The sequence below is a fragment of the Rhinoderma darwinii genome, chromosome 2 (genome assembly GCF_050947455.1).
Source record: "Rhinoderma darwinii isolate aRhiDar2 chromosome 2, aRhiDar2.hap1, whole genome shotgun sequence".
NCBI lineage: Eukaryota > Metazoa > Chordata > Amphibia > Anura > Rhinodermatidae > Rhinoderma > Rhinoderma darwinii.
The window spans coordinates 290931347-290947953 of record NC_134688.1 but is presented as its reverse complement, the minus strand read 5'-3'; the positions used below and the strand labels follow the sequence as shown (position 1 = coordinate 290947953).

General features: G+C 43.8%; 1 protein-coding gene across 1 annotated transcript; it reads left to right on the top strand.

The window, feature by feature from the left end:
- The first annotated feature begins 11486 nt into the window (after positions 1 to 11486).
- HMGN2 (high mobility group nucleosomal binding domain 2) lies at positions 11487 to 16086 on the top strand. Its single transcript, XM_075853456.1, has 6 exons — positions 11487 to 11638; positions 14123 to 14167; positions 14327 to 14356; positions 14448 to 14501; positions 15337 to 15432; positions 15514 to 16086. Exons 1-6 carry the CDS (start codon positions 11624 to 11626, stop codon positions 15541 to 15543), a joined length of 270 nt encoding a protein of 89 aa, XP_075709571.1. The 5' UTR covers positions 11487 to 11623; the 3' UTR covers positions 15544 to 16086.
- The last annotated feature ends 521 nt before the right edge of the window (positions 16087 to 16607 follow it).

Sequence of the window (16607 nt, the reverse complement as noted above, 5' to 3'; positions counted from 1 at the left end):
TCGTTCTGCTCTTACCTTGCTCTTTCTTTGGCAGCATGGGCGATGCGTCCGTGGCTTCCACTGCGCCTGCGTGTTCGTTCAGATGCGGTCGATGATGATTCTTGGTTGTCAGCTGACGGCCGGGAGTCACATGGACAGGTGTCACGAATTCAGGGGGCGCTGTGATTGGTTAGTTCGTACAGCGCCGCCAAATACGAGGGGTGGAGTTTGGTGCTTATAGCAACTCAGTGCCCGAAATGAAGTATGCCGCTGACATCGACGCGAGCATCCTTCCGTGATGCGCAGCAGAATATCTGCTGCTTGAATATTCTATCGCTGGTAATTAGGCCAGAGTGACCAAGATACGGACCCCTGAGGATGAGTATTTGAAACGCGTAGGGTCGTTTTTGTATATGGGATTGTTGCATAGGGGACAGTAGCATTGTGGTGGACCCAGCGCTAGGAGATTCCGGTGTTGATCACGGACCCTGGTGTGTTCTTGGGGCTCGTACTATTGTTATACCCAGGTTAAATGCTGATTCCGGTGAATATCGGTATAAACACTGAGATATACTTATCTAAATGATTCAGTGTTTACTGTTTAATACATTTTTTAATATACACGGTGGGGCTTTTTTCACAGTGTTGTGTTACCCCTGTTTTTAGCGAGTTACTATAATAAAAGGTATATTTTACTCATATGTCACTTCAGTGAATTTCCAAAATTTTTCTATATTGTGGGAGCACAATTATATATATTATTTAATACAGTGAATTGATACTTGGCTCAGACCCTTACACCTGATGGTGCAATTTTGTCGCTTACTGCTGTCTCTGAGGCCTGCCCGGGGAGACGCTCAATGTGGTGGTCCTATTTTCAGTTGCGTTCATATCTCTCTTCCATGGTCTTGTGTTGTTACAGGATAAGACTCCGTTGGAACATTATCTGTCCTTGACTTCTGCTCCTTTTCATATGCTGTCCTATCTACATGGGCTCCTCCATTCTGGTTATTCTTATTCTCAGTTGGCGTTCACCACAGCTTTGGATGAGGAAATGGGGGTTTCGACACTCTGAGGAGGATTGGGGGGACTCTTTCCTTTTGGCTCATAAATTGCCGACTTCCTCTTTGGCTCAGGAGAAAAATTATAATTATAAAATTCTTACAAGATGGTACCGTTCCCTAAGTACCCTTAGCCGGAATTGCAGGGGAACAAACAGCTTGTTCTCAGGAAGGTTCCCGGGAGCTGAACCTTGATCAGCAGCAATTTCAGAGACTAAATCAGACTCAATAGAGGAAATGATTATACCTGGAGGCAAAATACAAGCAGGATCTTCCTCCGAAGGAGGGCTGGCCATGAAGCTACGCCACAGTGCATCAGCCTTAATATTTTTAGAACCAGCCCTATAGGTAACCAAAAAATTGAATCTGGTAAAAAATAACGCCCATCGAGCTTGTCTCGGGTTTAGCCTCTGGGCCGATTCTAGGAAAACCAGATTATTGTGGTCGGTAAGGACCGTTACTTGGTGCCTAGCCCCCTCCAGGAAGTGGTGCCACTCTTCATATTCCCATTTAATGGCTAAGAGTTCGCGGTTGCCAATATCATAGTTACTCTCAGTGGGCGAAAACTTCCTGGAGAAGTAGGCACAGGGACGGAGATGGGTGAGGGACCTGGTACCCTGGGACAAGACAGCCCCCACTCCCACCTCGGATGCGTCAACCTCCACGATAAATGGCTCCATTTGGTTGGGCTGAACCAACACCGGGGCCGAGATAAAGCACTTCTTAAGGACCTCAAAAGCCTGGACAGCCTCAGGAGGCCAGCGGAGGAGATCAGCACCCTTGCGAGTGAGGTCCGTAAGAGGCTTAGCGATGACCGAGAAGTCAGCAATAAATCTCCTGTAATAATTAGCGAACCCCAAGAAGCACTGTAACGCCTTCAGGGAGGCAGGTTGGACCCATTCCGCCACAGCCTGGACCTTGGCGGTGTCCATGCGGAATTCATGAGGAGGGAGGATTTGACCCAAAAATTGTATCTCCTGCACCCCAAACACATATTTTTCGGTCTTCGCAAACAGTTTGTTTTCCCGAAGGACCTGGAGCACCTTCCTGACATGCTCAATGTGGGAGGACCAGTCCTTGGAAAACACAAGTATGTCATCAAGGTACACTACAAGAAATACCCCCAGGTAATCTCTTAAAATCTCATTTATGAAATTCTGGAAGACCGCGGGAGCATTACACAACCCAAAGGGCATGACGAGGTATTCGAAATGACCTTCGGGCGTGTTAAACGCAGTCTTCCACTCATCCCCCTCTTTGATGCGGATAAGGTTATACGCCCCCCGTAGATCAAACTTAGAGAACCATTGGGCCCCCTGAACCTGATTAAAGAGATCAGGAATCAAAGGAAGGGGATACTGGTTCCTTACAGTGACCTTATTCAAGTTACGGTAGTCAATGCATGGCCTAAGACCACCATCCTTCTTCCCTACGAAGAAGAAGCCAGCACCTACCGGAGAAGTAGAGGGGCAAATGTAACCCTTAGCCAGGTATTCCTGGATATTCTCTCTCATGGCTTCACGTTCGGGACAAGAGAGATTAAATATCCTACCCTTAGGGAGCTTAGCTCCTGGTACCAAATCGATAGCACAATCGTATTCTCTATGAGGAGGTAACACTTCGGAGGCCTGCTTAGAGAAAACATCAGCGAAGTCCTGAACAAACTCAGGTAGCGTGTTCACCTCCTCAGGGGGAGAAATAGAATTAACAGAAAAATATGACGTCAAGCATTCATTACCCCATTTGGTAAGATCCCCAGTATTCCAGTCAAACGTGGGATTATGCAACTGCAACCAGGGAAGGCCTAAAACCAAATCGGACGATAATCCCTGCATCAACAGTACAGAGCACTGCTCCAAATGCATGGAGCCAACAAGGAGTTCGAAAACAGGGGTATGCTGTGTAAAATAACCATTAGCAAGAGGAGTGGAGTCGATACCCACTACCGGGACAGGTTTAGGCAAATAAATCAAAGGCATAGCTAGAGACCTAGCAAATTCCACAGACATGATATTAGCAGACGACCCTGAATCCACGAAGGCACTGCCGGTAGCAGACCTACCACCAGAGTAAAACTTCCAATTTTTATTTCTTATCTATTAAAAAATTATACAGCGATACAAGGTGTGGAGAGCCTACGAATTTCTGACGGTTTCCCCTGTTTTTACTCATGGCTTGTGTAGAACAACAAGTCTCATAGTGCAGGTGCCCTATCAGATTCAAACAGGGGCAGGAAATAGTGTTTCACATAATATCATATGATTGGTCCGGCTACAACATGTGACACCACACCTACCATTACTGGGCATGCATCATTATGACTAGTAGAGCACATCACAATACATCTGAATAAAGAGGGGATTGATCTGTGAAGTATTGCCCTCTTATTGGTCCAAATGTTAACACATGTCGTTACACCTCCTGATTGAAAATGCAGGTGTGTGATGTCCTTAAGCAGAGCTATGTCAATCTATCCTGCCCCCTTAAGTTAATCAATTGAAAAAACACTGGTTAACTATAACAGCCGCGGTTGCGGACCGCCAACTCTCCTTACTTCAAAACGGCCACGATCGCAGACCTCTATCTTCTTGCAGGCGTCTCCTTCCAAGGAGACACCAGCACACACAGCCGCACAGCTCTGTTGTGTCCCTAAGTTGTGCCCGTCCCTAGACTTATAGGGCCAGCGTGCGCACTTGAATTAAATTACCTAATTATCCCCAGATCACCCTGGACTATAAAGGGGCTCTGCCCTTCCACTCCTTGCCTGAGCGATGTTGTTGTGTTCCCATGTTAGTCTTAGCAAATGGTTCCTTAGTTTTATCCTGTTCCCAGTGTTCCCGTATCCTGTGCCTTATCTAGTGTTGGAGTCGTGTTGTGTCATCTGCCACGCTTGCTGTCATATACCACATCTGGTATCTCCTGCCATATCTGGTGTCATCTGCCCCGCCTGCAGTCATATACCACGTCTGGTATCATCCGCCACGTCTGGCGTCTTCTGCCACATCAAGTTCCATCTGTGCCAAAGCCTCAATGTTATGGCTGCGGTCACGGACCGCTGCAGCTCACCCTCGGCGAACGGTCATCACAACTTCCTGGCCGTCTGCCAGCGTCTTCCTCCCCAGAGACGCCGGCTGGCATGGCCTCCCCTTCCTGGATAGGGGAGGCCAGCGCGAGCACTGGGAGAGACTGTGCGATAGGGTGCCAGCGCACACACTCCCTAAAAGTTCCCCATCCTATCCCCAGTGCACCCTGGACTATAAAAAGGGCTCCGTCCTTCCACTCCTTGCCTGAACGTTGTAGTAGTTTTCCCATGTCTGTATTGCAAATGGTCGCTTAGTGTTTTCCTGCTTCCTATCTGCTGTATCCCGTGCTGTATTTTGTTCCTGAGCCTGCCTAGTATCGGAGTCGTGTTGTGCTGCCTGCTGGATAAACCACATCTGGTATCATCTGCCATCCATGGTACCATCCGCCACGTCTGGCGCAATCTGCCACGCCTAATGGAATACACCACATCTGGTGTCATCTGCTACTCCTGGTGCCATCCGCCACGTCTGGTGCAACCTGCCACATCTAGCCCCATCTGTGTCAGAGCCCTGCCACCGTCTGGACTATCTCAGGTACCCTTGTGCTACGAACCTCTTCCATAAGACTTTTCATAGACTGTGAGTTAGCCAGCTGCCTCTTCGCTACGGCAGAGCGGCCTAGTGGGTCTACATACCCCTGGATCGTGACACTCTGCTACTGTCTGGACTCTTACAGGTACTCTTGTGGTAAGGACTTTGCATAGACTTTATAGACTGTTTGGCCAGCTGCTACTCCGCTACGGCAGTGCGGCCTAGTGGGTCCACATACCCCCAGATCATGACATTAACACAGCTATTCCATTTTAGAAAATTGTGTATAAAAATGGGGATTTCAGTATCGTATGCATATTATGCGCCATCACTGACTTTGTCCTTCCCTGTGACCCTGAGATCACATCTGTCTCAAAGGTATAATAGACTGCATTAACCCCTTAGTGACCACCAATACGCCTTTTCACATTCGTCACTAAGGGGCCTTAGGCTAGGCTGACGCCTTTTCACGTTCGCCTAGTCTAAGTCCTGCACGGGTATCCCGTGCAGGCTGGAGCCGGGGCTCAACTGTCTGATGACAGCTGAGCTCCTGCTCCAACGCCCGCGAACGAAGTTACTTCGATCGCGGCCGTTTAACCCGTTAAATGCTGCCGTCAATAGCGACCACGGCATTTAACTTTGTTTACAGAGGGAGTGAGCTCCTTCTGTCACCCATCGGCGGCCCGCGAATGGGGTGTCATGGCAGCCGGGGGCTTGATAAAAACACCCAGGTCTGCCCTGGACATATGCCTTTTAGGACGCCCCGGAGGCACGTCCTAACAGATTGCCTGTCAGATTTACACTGACAGGCAATAATGCTCTGGTATACGAAGTTAAAGAGTAAAAAAGTGTAACAAATAAATAAAAGTACACATATATGGTATCGCCGCGACCGTAATGACTCCATTAATAAAGTTAATATGTAATTTAAACCGCAAGGTGAACACCGTAAAAAAAAAAACGCAAAAAACAATGTTGAAATTGCTAAAAATCACTACATTGATGGAAAAATAAAAAAGTTACGGCTCTTGGAAAGCAACGATGCAAAAACAAATAATTTTAGTTCAAAAGTGTTTTTATTGTGCAAAAGTCGTAAAAAATAAAAGACCTCTACATATGTGGTATCGCCGTAATCGTACCGACCCATAGAATAAAGGTAACATGTTATTTATGTCGCATAGTGAACGGCGTCAATTTAAAAACGCATAGAACAATGGCGGAATTTCAGTTTTTTTTTATAATCCCCCCAAAAAAAGTTAATAAAAAAATTATATGTACTAAAAAATGGTGCTATTAAAAAGTACAACTAATCCCGCAAAAAACAAGTCCTCATACAGCTATTTAGACGAAAAAATAAAAAAGTTATAGCTCTTTGAATGCGACTATAGAAAAACAAATAAAATAGCTTGGTCATTAGGGCCTAAAATGGGCTGGTCACTAAGGGGTTAATTGATAGACAGTACTTTCAGTGTAGGATTATGGGGGAACACCTCCCATATATTTCTTACACCTATGACACATGTGCAGATGTAGTTTATAGGCATCTTGTTATGTAATGCATTATATTTGTAAGTTCTGTAATAACAACACATGAAATCATTTTAGAAGTACAAATAGCTCATTTGTATTGCTTTATTTTATTACTGAGAGTTCAATAACACAAAACAAAAAAAACAAAAAATCCCACTGAATCACCATTTAAGATACTCTTAAATGCAACATCCTCCCTACACTCTTAGAACATCTCAAGGCACTCTGACCTCTGACCATGCCACTAGAGTGGTGGAATTTCAGTCTCGTTTAGCCCATTTGTACTCGGAACCACTATCTTCCACTTTCCCTGTGATTTGCCGGATTTGTCTCTAAAGTTTCCCATTGTCAAACTCCTTAGCCTTTACTTCAACTCCTGGCCAAGGATGTCTTGCTAGACGAAGTTGGTATAGCTATCAATCCCTGAAGTCATACAAAAAGCCTGACTCGGATGGTTTCTCTACCCCCCCCCCCCCTATTATAAAAAAATATATACATTTATATTCTGGCCCCTCGCCCTTTCAGTTTTTGCACCTGTCCACTACACCTCCCTGTTGGCCTCCAATGCTTGCTAATCCAGGTAGAGACCATATCTCATGGGTTATTTTTCGCCCGATCACACCGATTAATAGAAATGTGAAGATATTAGTCAAGATTGCTCTCAATTGCGTTTTGGGTTTGCTGACTGGCCATGACCAAATCGGCTGTCCCTAATAGACATTTGAACCACCTCACCCAAGGTAAGAAAACTACCCCTCACGCGCCTCTCTGTGGAAAAAAAGCTTTCAATACTCTGTCTTGACCCTACCTGTTGTCTGTACTCTCCAGCTGTGGATTTCAGCTTCACTTTCGCAGATCTCAGCCCCCTGGTTCTCTGAAGGCTTTTGTTAGGTATGGTGGTTTCTTCTTCCAAAACATCAATTTTCAAAGGGAAACACGCCACGATTACCCCGTCACCAATTACTTTTGATCTTGGCATTGGAGTCACTCCTGATGGTTATCCACCAACATCTGGATATCAAAGATTTGGAGGTAGTGTCTATTTCTCATATAGCTAGTGCCTTTGCAGATAATATAATTCTGTACATCTACTTACCTAAAATTACTCTCCGCAACCTCATGTGGAGTCTGTCTGGGTTTCATTTAGTATTCGGACTTGAGGTTGATTACTCCAACTACAACTATGAATGCATCCATTCCTGACTACTTTTTCTAGGTCCCCCGCCTTAAAGGGTAACTAAACTTTCAAAAAAATTCTGACATGTCATAGTTTTGATCGGTGGGGGTCCGAGCACTAAGAGCCCCACCGATCACTAAAACGAAGCAGTTGGTGTACGGGCTCATAGACTTTCTATTTAGCCCGTATACCAATTGCTCTGCTTTCCGAGAAAAGCTGATCAGAAACAAAGCGGCTCAGCTCTTGCCCGAGCGCTTCTGCCACTTAGTTTTAACGATTGGTGGGGGTCTCAGTGCTCGGACCCCTACCGATTCAAACTTCTGACATGTCACTATGACATGTCAGAAGTATTTCGAAAGTTTAGTAACCCTTTAAATATTTGGGCATCCGTCTTACTGCCTTTTTTACTACCAATTATTTCCCCTCTTTAGACACTTACGAAACCTTCTGGGAGACTGGTAAAACTACCACATATCGTGGATTGTCAGAATTCTTTCCATTAAAAAGACTTTCCCACCCAGACTCTTATACTATTTCCGGATTTTACCAGTCCATATTCCAAGCTACTTCCTTCGGGTCTTACGATGGCCAAATCTTAAAATTCTTCTGGAGTTAAGCCCACCCGAGGTTAATAAAGCAATCTTATATTGCACTAAAGCCTCTGGAGGCCTTTTCCGTCTGTGCTCCAAGCTCCCTATTGCTTTAAACTCATTTTTATGGATCCCTCGTTTAGGCCACAACTACAAAACCCTATTATGATATACTATTTTCGTGTGGCGGTCAGCATCAAATATTCTGAAAATCAAATTTCCTTCACACCTATTTGTAGGAACTCCATGCTCTTGTAATGATGGGGTAGGGAGACAGACAGGTGAGCCCTAATCTACCCGCCACTCAGTCCCTGCCTACTTGCAACGACCCGCCCTAGGCGACGGGGTACAACTGGGCGACGGTCCCTACACTCAATAGGTGCACGACAGACAAACAGACAAGGGTACAAAGAAGCCGGGGAAATGGGGAAGTTGCCCACGGGAACACCGTGAGGAACAAGCGAGGTGAACGAGCCGAGTCAAACCAGGAGATGAGCGAGGTACAAAACGCAGAGCAGAAGAGTGGTCAGTAAAGCCAAGGTCAATAACAAGCAGAGGATAAGTAGTTCAAGAAGCTGCAGCAGGGCCAGGAAACCAGCAGAGAAGAATCACAAGCAAAGGATGAACAGGACAGGCAGGTATAAATAGACAGAGGGCGGGAGTTAGCTCCGTCTGGCCAGGCTGTGATAGGCTCTCCCACTCCTAAGCCTGCCATCCTGAGTGGTGGAAGATGGAGTCAGTCTCACAGACATAGAAGCAGGTGCAGACTGATTGCCTATGGGCGTTGACACAGAAGCTGTGTCTGGCAGATCCTTTACAGCTCTATACCAGACAGATTAATCCTTCCAGCATCATCAGATGGTCTTCAAAAGTTCTGACCAAGATCTGTAATTTTCTAACAATCAATGGTGTTCTCAATTTATAATCTCTTCAAGATGGACATGACCTCTCCTCTGACGAATTTTAGTCTGATCTTTAAATTAGGAGCGTCATTACCTCCCTCCTAAATAATAGAACCCAGTTCTCGTCGTTATCCTCCTTTGAACGCTATCATCTGCATGTATTCCACCTGCTCTAATCCAACTTCCTTTCTACTCCATACTCCCAACTCACATATGTGCAAAAGTGTGAGATTGACCTTGGATCTCAGTTGGGGGACAGAGTGGCAGTCCATTTGGGCCGATGCAGCTAAGAGCTCTCGCAATACCTTGATTCTCGAAAATTCTAATAACGTTTTTAGGAGATGGTATTGCCCCCACCTGGCTAATATGCTCCGGCTTGCTAATTAGGTTGCCCTGCTCCTTTCGACTTGTTACACTTTGTGGTCCTGCCCCAAAGTTTCTGAATTACCGCCTACCACGTGATTTGGTCTGACACATAACTTAGGAAGAAACCCATGGACGGCGTTATTGGGCAAGACTACTGAGAGTACTCCCTGCAGATCTTGCATTTTGATTTCCAATATATTTCAGACCGCAAAATAATTTATAGCAATAGCCCAAAAGTCTACGTCTATTGATCTCCAATGTCAAGCATAGGTTGTCTTGGTACATAGTTAACGAGAAACAGTCCTTAATCGTCTGACACCCGTGACAAGTTTTTGTAAATTTGGACCACACGGCTGGAATACGTTCACCCTCTTCATTCTTTTAACTGACTCCTCCCCCTTTAGGCAGCGTATACATTCCCGGGAGCATTTCTTTCCCTATCATTGCTTTGAGATGTTTTTCTCTTCATCTTCACGTTTTAGTTTACATCACATATTTTCTATAACCATTGTTTGGTTTACACTTGATAAAATATTACGTATACAAAATTGATATTACCTGATTCTCTTTTTTGCGGTGCCCATGAGCCTAATGTCTGGACTCTAAATTTGTCTCATATGTGTCTGCCACAGGGTTCTGGTATTTTTTACCATAAGAACAGCATTGCAGACTGCCATTCTTGTCGTCAAAATATCACAAAGCTTGATGGAACCACCAGTGCTAGTGTGAACAGAGCCTAAAAGGTGCCCATACACATTAGATAAATGTCAGCCGAACCTGAAGATTGGGCAGGATTGGCCGACCATCTAATGTGTATAGGGATGTCCCAACTCTCCAGATTTGGGAGAAAGAAGGATCAACACAGGACATAATCTTATAAATAATGGCTTATTCCCCTCTGCTTGGTCAAGAGTGCATGACTACCGGAGGTGAAGAGGATAGCTGCTTACCAAAAGCCATCTAAGGGCCTGTTCACATCAGCGTTGGCTTTCCGTTCCAGGGTTCCGTCTGTGGTTTCCGTCGGGTGAACCCCGCAACGGAAAGTGAAACTGAAACCACAGCTTCCGTTTCAGTCACCATTGATATCAATGGTGACGGAAACATCGCTAATGGTTTCCGTTTTATCGACGGAATCAATAGCGGAGTCAACTGCGCTATTGATTCCGTCGGGAAAACGGAAACCTGCTGGAACGGAAACCATTAGCGATGTTTCCGTCACCATTGATATCAATGGTGAATGAAACGGAAGCTGTGGTTTCAGTTTCACTTTCCGTTGCAGGGTTCACACGACGGAACAGTGATGTGAACAGGCCCTTAGGCTCTCTTTAGATATGCGTCACAGATTCCGTCTTTTTTGCTGGACAAAATAGTGCAGTTCTATTTTGTCCAGAAAAATGAAGGAAACCCAACGGAACCCATTAAAGTTAATGGGTTCTGCTGGTTTCCACCATGCGACGGACACTAGACGTCCGTTTTTTTTGCTCATGATAGAGCAGGTCATCAGAAAACAGATGTGAACATATGACCACCTTACCATGATAATGTGTTTAGAGTCCTAATGACATTATTGTCTATATAAGGGTATGTGCACACACACTAATTACGTCCGTAATTGACGGACGTATTTCGGCCGCAAGTACCGGACCGAACTCAGTGCAGGGAGCCGGGCTCCTAGCATCATAGTTATGTACGATGCTAGGAGTCCCTGCCTCTCCGTGGAACTACTGTCCCGTACTGAAAACATAATTACAGTACGGGACAGTTGTCCTGCAGAGGCAGGGACTCCTAGCATCGTATATAACTATGATGCTAGGAGCCCGGCTCCCTGCACTGTGTTCGGTCCGGTACTTGCGGACGAAATACGTCCGTCAATTACGGACGTAATTAGTGTGTGTGCACATACCCTAAAATGTATACTTGTATGTTGTTTTTTTATATCAGATGGTGGGGTTTATTGGCATAGTCATTCTAATTTCTTGCGAGCTTAAAAAAAACGCCTTTGCAGATTTAAGAAGATAGCAGCAGATCGAATACATGGATACAGGTAATCGCACGGGGAGCGATCATAACAGGGCGGCTGCACACAAAGCATATGTCTTTCCCTGACACCCTCCTCTGCGCGCCTTTTTTTTCTTCTCTCTCTTTCTCCCTCATTCACTCGGCCACGCGAAATCTTCCCCAACACTGCGCGCTCCTGTCTCCTCCTATTTCCTTCCAGACAGACCCACCCACGTGTCAAAGCCCAGCCAATCAGGTAGAACGCAGAGCGCAATCCGGATTTGACCGGTCGGATTTCGGACCGGGTATAAAAGCAGAGAGCGGCGCTCAGATTCGTTTCATTTGCTGGAAGAGACGACTGTAATTTTTTTTTCTGTTGGCTGTGTGAGCTACCGGGATACTGACAATGCCCAAAAGAAAGGTGAGGATAATGCGTCATAGCTGTAATGTTGCTGCATAGCGAAGGTAACGACGATCGCGAGCTGCTCAGTAAAACGACTGCCACCATAATGGCGGAGACTAGAGACGAACCTCTCGTGGACGAGTTAGAAGTGATAGATCTACGCTGACGGCTATATCTTGGGACATACCGATCGCCGTATAGTTTATAGCACTGTGAAAGTCAGCCGTGCGTTAATTAAGCAGCAGTTTAAACTGCAAAGCGCGGGAAGTACGGGGAGGGGCGGGGCTTCCGCCAAAACAACGGCGCGAACCTGCAAGAAGGGTGGAGTCTTAAACGGCTTTTAGTTATGGAGGTGAGGGTGGGGTAAACGGGAATAATTCTGTAGTGAAGGTGGCTACAATTGTATAGGGTAGACCGCTACTAGTCGTGCGTGTCCAATGTAGTCGTCGCTTATTTGTGCTGCTCAGGTCTCACGTTGCCATAGTTATTATTGATAAACGGTCTCGCTAGTCGCGGTGGACCGTAGGCGCAGCCTTTAAGTCTCCACAGTCTACACGTTGTCAATGTTAGCAGGGTAAGAAAATAGCAAAGTATTTAAACCATGTTATCTATAATTTGTCTCAATCTTGAAAGGAGACTGACAATATGTATCGTGTTGGGTGTCGAAAAAAGGCGCTTTTTTTTAGTGTTGCCGTGTGAGAAGTTTAGAAAAATTTGCGACTACTTTGCTACAATCACCAATGGAGAGAATAGTTTTGGCGGTAGAAAGAAATGAGACGATGAAAATAAACATGGAGCATGTCTTCTGGCTTACACTGCACCATTTTGTTCATATGTTGGGGGAGGAGTTAAAATCCTTTTCCAGACTAGTTTTTTTTGGGGAGGGGGGGGGGTTTCGTTACTACTTTTGCTTTCAGGTTTTAGTATGTAACAGTGACCCGAAGTTCTCTTGCACGTGGGTGTATTTAGGATCTGTCACTAGAATTTCACAACATAGTCGGTGCTCTTAATTTCTACACCCCTGCAAAGCTATCCAATTGATGGCCCTTTATTATAGCCACCAAGCATATAAGCCTAAATGACTGCAAACCACAATCCATTGCTAAGCAACGTTTCAACTAGATCAGCTCACAAAACCAATCACGTCAGGGGGTGTATAAGGCTCTCACTGTTCAGATCCATATGCTCGATTTAAAGTGTGGCTGTAAAGTTCAGGCAAACGCATAAATGTTTTTTATAAAAAAAAAAATATTTAAGTGTTCAAAGTAGCGACAAAAACCTGAACATGGCCTTAAGGCCCCCTACAGATCATGTTTTTGCCTCCCGCCGGAGGTATATTTCGGATTCCTGATGTATACATAAGACTGCAATGTATCCCACTGTATAAGGTATGTTGCCCCAGTGATGTCAGGAGCTATAATGGCGGAGTTACCAGTCAGCATTACCAGTCAGCGCTTCAGATGGACTGCCAGAGGACTCTGACATTGTACTTCCTGACGTATGTTTAACATATACCTGTGGCACATGCCATACACTAGCATAGTGTGGTTTACTACGATGTTCTTCCCTTAAAAAAAATATACAGACATACCAGCCAGACAGATCAAGAGGACACGTTTTTAGCCTGTCCAGTTAATGGAGCCCTATGGACATATTTTTTGTGTACATCGGGAACTTTCCTGATCTACATGTTAAATGTAGGGCACAAATGTGATGTGAAAGGGGCATAAACTGAGCAAACACAGATTTCTGACCGATCAAACGGATATATATTCGTGATTGTCAGACAAATTTTTAGGAACGTCCGATTAATTTTTTGGGCTAATGAGACCAGTTTCAATCAAATCAATGGGCCATTTACACCAATTTAGATTGATCTAATTGGACAGAAATCTTTACGTGTATAGGCACATTTAAAAGGTATTTTTCCGAGACTATTGACGACCAATCCCCACCTACTAGCCGATTGCAGAGTCTGCAGCACTATTGAGTGCTATATAGTCTTATTGCTTACAGGGCACAGCTCTGTATATTAGTGGCTGTGCCTGGTACTGCAGCTCAGTCCCATTAACTTGAATGGGACTGTGCTGCAGTACCAGGCACAGCCACATTATTAATGTCCTAGAAAAACACTCAAAGGGTTTTCCGGGCAGGGAATGGTTTTTCATACTGCACAGGATAATAATAGGTCATTGTTATATGATCAGTGGGGGTCCAACACCTGGACCCCGCACCGATCAGATGCCTCCAGGCTCTGGAAGCTATGCAGTAATCGGTGCTGGAAGCAGAGGGCTCCAGTTGCTGTATAGTGGCCGTGCTGGGTTACTGCAGCTCTGCTTTTATTCATTTGAATAGGAGCAGCATGGCTGCTATACTGTGACCAGAGCCATCAACAGACTGAAATTTGGTCTGGATTGATTGCAATGTGTGGGTACAAATTTATAATGTAAAATACTGAAAATATCATAATTTCTCACCTAGTTTCTGTATTGCATCTTTCAGGCTGATGGAGATTCCAAAGTGGAGAAGAGTAAAGTAAAAGATGAGGTGAGATGTAGTGTGGTTATTGTATACTGAATGACAATCTAGATACACTTCTACATATTATTCTAAACGTTTTAACTTTTAGTTTTATTCAATATTTTTTGGAAAGGTGTCTAATCCTCATACTTTAATTTAATGACTGATTTATTTGTTTTTGTTTAGCCACAGAGGAGATCTGCCCGTTTATCTGCTGTAAGTATGTCTTATGGTTGTTTTTTGTAAACAATAAAACTGCAGTTTTACTTTAGCGTACACTCCTCACACTAAAAAATATTATTTTCAGAAACCTGCTCCCTCTAAGGCAGAGCCAAAACCCAAAAAGGCAGCTCCTCCAAAGGTAAGTTGACAACTTCTCTCGCATCGAACGTGTATTTGTCATAAGTTTGTGGAACGGCAGTGAAAGCAAAGTACTATAGCAGAATACTTTTTTTTTTTCTCTTATAACATAAAAATTAAATCATAAACCCCTAGTCAGGAAGCCACAGTTACCCAGATTTTAGGCTTGTAAGGGTTTTTCTCATGCCATCAAGTAGTGACCTATCTTGGTAGGAATGTCACTGTGTGTGGTCACTAATTGAAATGAATTAATAGAATATATATAAACTAGTGTGGTGTTTTTTCATACATCCAATTCACTTTAATGTCAAATGTTTTCTATTGGCTGTTACATTTTTCACCACTTGACCCGACCACAACAGTAACTTGAAATTAATTTGTGGTTATCTAGCAACACCGTACTTAGTTTTTTACCACTTTCTACACTACTGTGACTGGTGCACCACAGATTTTATGTGCATTAGGACAGAAAAGTTCAAATGGTAAGTGCTCTTCTGGAGTTAACAAGACACAATGACAGCAAAACTATTTAGGGAGCATGTATCAGGCAACTTGTTCACTTCCAAGCTGTGTCTCCTGGCGTTATTTTTCAACTTCTGGCGGTCATAATCATTAAATTACACTTTTACCTTGCCATGTGCTGTGCTAATTCTTTCCCAAAAGGTGGTTGTAGAAACCCTTCCTATAACTGCTTTAAGGTAAAACGTCACTATTTAGCTACAGTTTCCTAATATAGTGGTCTGGCGTTCTGCTGTACCACTATCTGTTTATTTAGAAGTACTTTTAGACTGGGAGAGCAAAATATTCCTAACATTGATGCCATTCTCAATTTGTAGAAGGCTGAAAAAGCTCCCAAAGGCAAGAAAGGAAAAGCAGATTCTGGAAAAGATGCCAGCAATGCTTCAGAAAATGGAGAGGCAAAGTCAGATCAGGTTTGTACTTCTAAACTTTCTTGTTGACTTTCTCAGTTGTATAAAAATTAACTTCTTTATTTTCCCCCTTTCCGTTCACAGAAAGCTGAAGCTTCTGGAGATGCCAAGTGAGCTGTGTGAATTTTGATAACTGTGTACTTCTGGTGACTGTACAGTTTGAAATACTATTTTTTATCAAGTTTTATAACAATGCAGAACTTTGTTTTACTCATTATTTTAAGCTACGTTGGCACATGACGCTTTTATTGGATTGCTTTTATTTAATGGGAGTGGAGTGGCAGTTTAGCCTTTGCTTGTTTTTATTAGCTGCTTTAAACCTCACTCTCTGCTTCTATTCCCTCCATGACTTTGACATGATGTTTCAACTGTCCAATATTAAGATAGGCAGCTAAAGAATTGAAGTCCTCAGTGCTCATGGTCTGTGGTTTCACAGCAGTAACCTTGACAATGGGTCCTGTCTGAAGTTGTCTCCATCCTTCTGAAATGTGAAGCATCCACTTTTTTTTTTTTTTCTGATTAATGTTGATGATTTTTATAGTGACATGAATTCTGGGGTTTGGCAAAGTGGCCTTTTATCATGTTTGTCCTGCCTGATTTGCAATGCCTGTTAATTAAAATTGGAAATAAATTTCAGACTGTTTGCTGAGTTTACAAGTGTCTGTTTTTCCTTGCCTTCTGAGTTTTTTTTTTTTTTTTTTATTCTGAGAAAGCAATTCATTTATTTTAGGACTTTGGCCCTCTGTAAAATAAATATATCATAAGAAAATACTAGATACATAATAGGTAGGTAGTAGTCTTATGTGCTGTTTGCCTTCTAGATAGATGTGAGTCTTTAACCCTATCATGACCAAGGGTCATTGATGCCCCTCTGTCCAGGTCAACTTTTCCATTCCAGATATGCACCTCTTTAACAAATAAAACCTTTGCATCCGCTTTGAAGATCTCAACTACTTTTTTAAAAATTTTTTTACAAGACTTGAGGCATTCTTTCTCTAGATTTAATTCAATGTTAACTTTTATGAGCAGACAAATCACTAAAAATGTCACATTTATATATATATATATATATGTATGTAGAAGCTCTAACAATTCGTCTTCTCCGTCAGCCTGGATCGCTGTGAGGTGAGTGAAGGAGACAGGTTAACAGATCAACTCAGTTTTTCATGGCAGTTTTG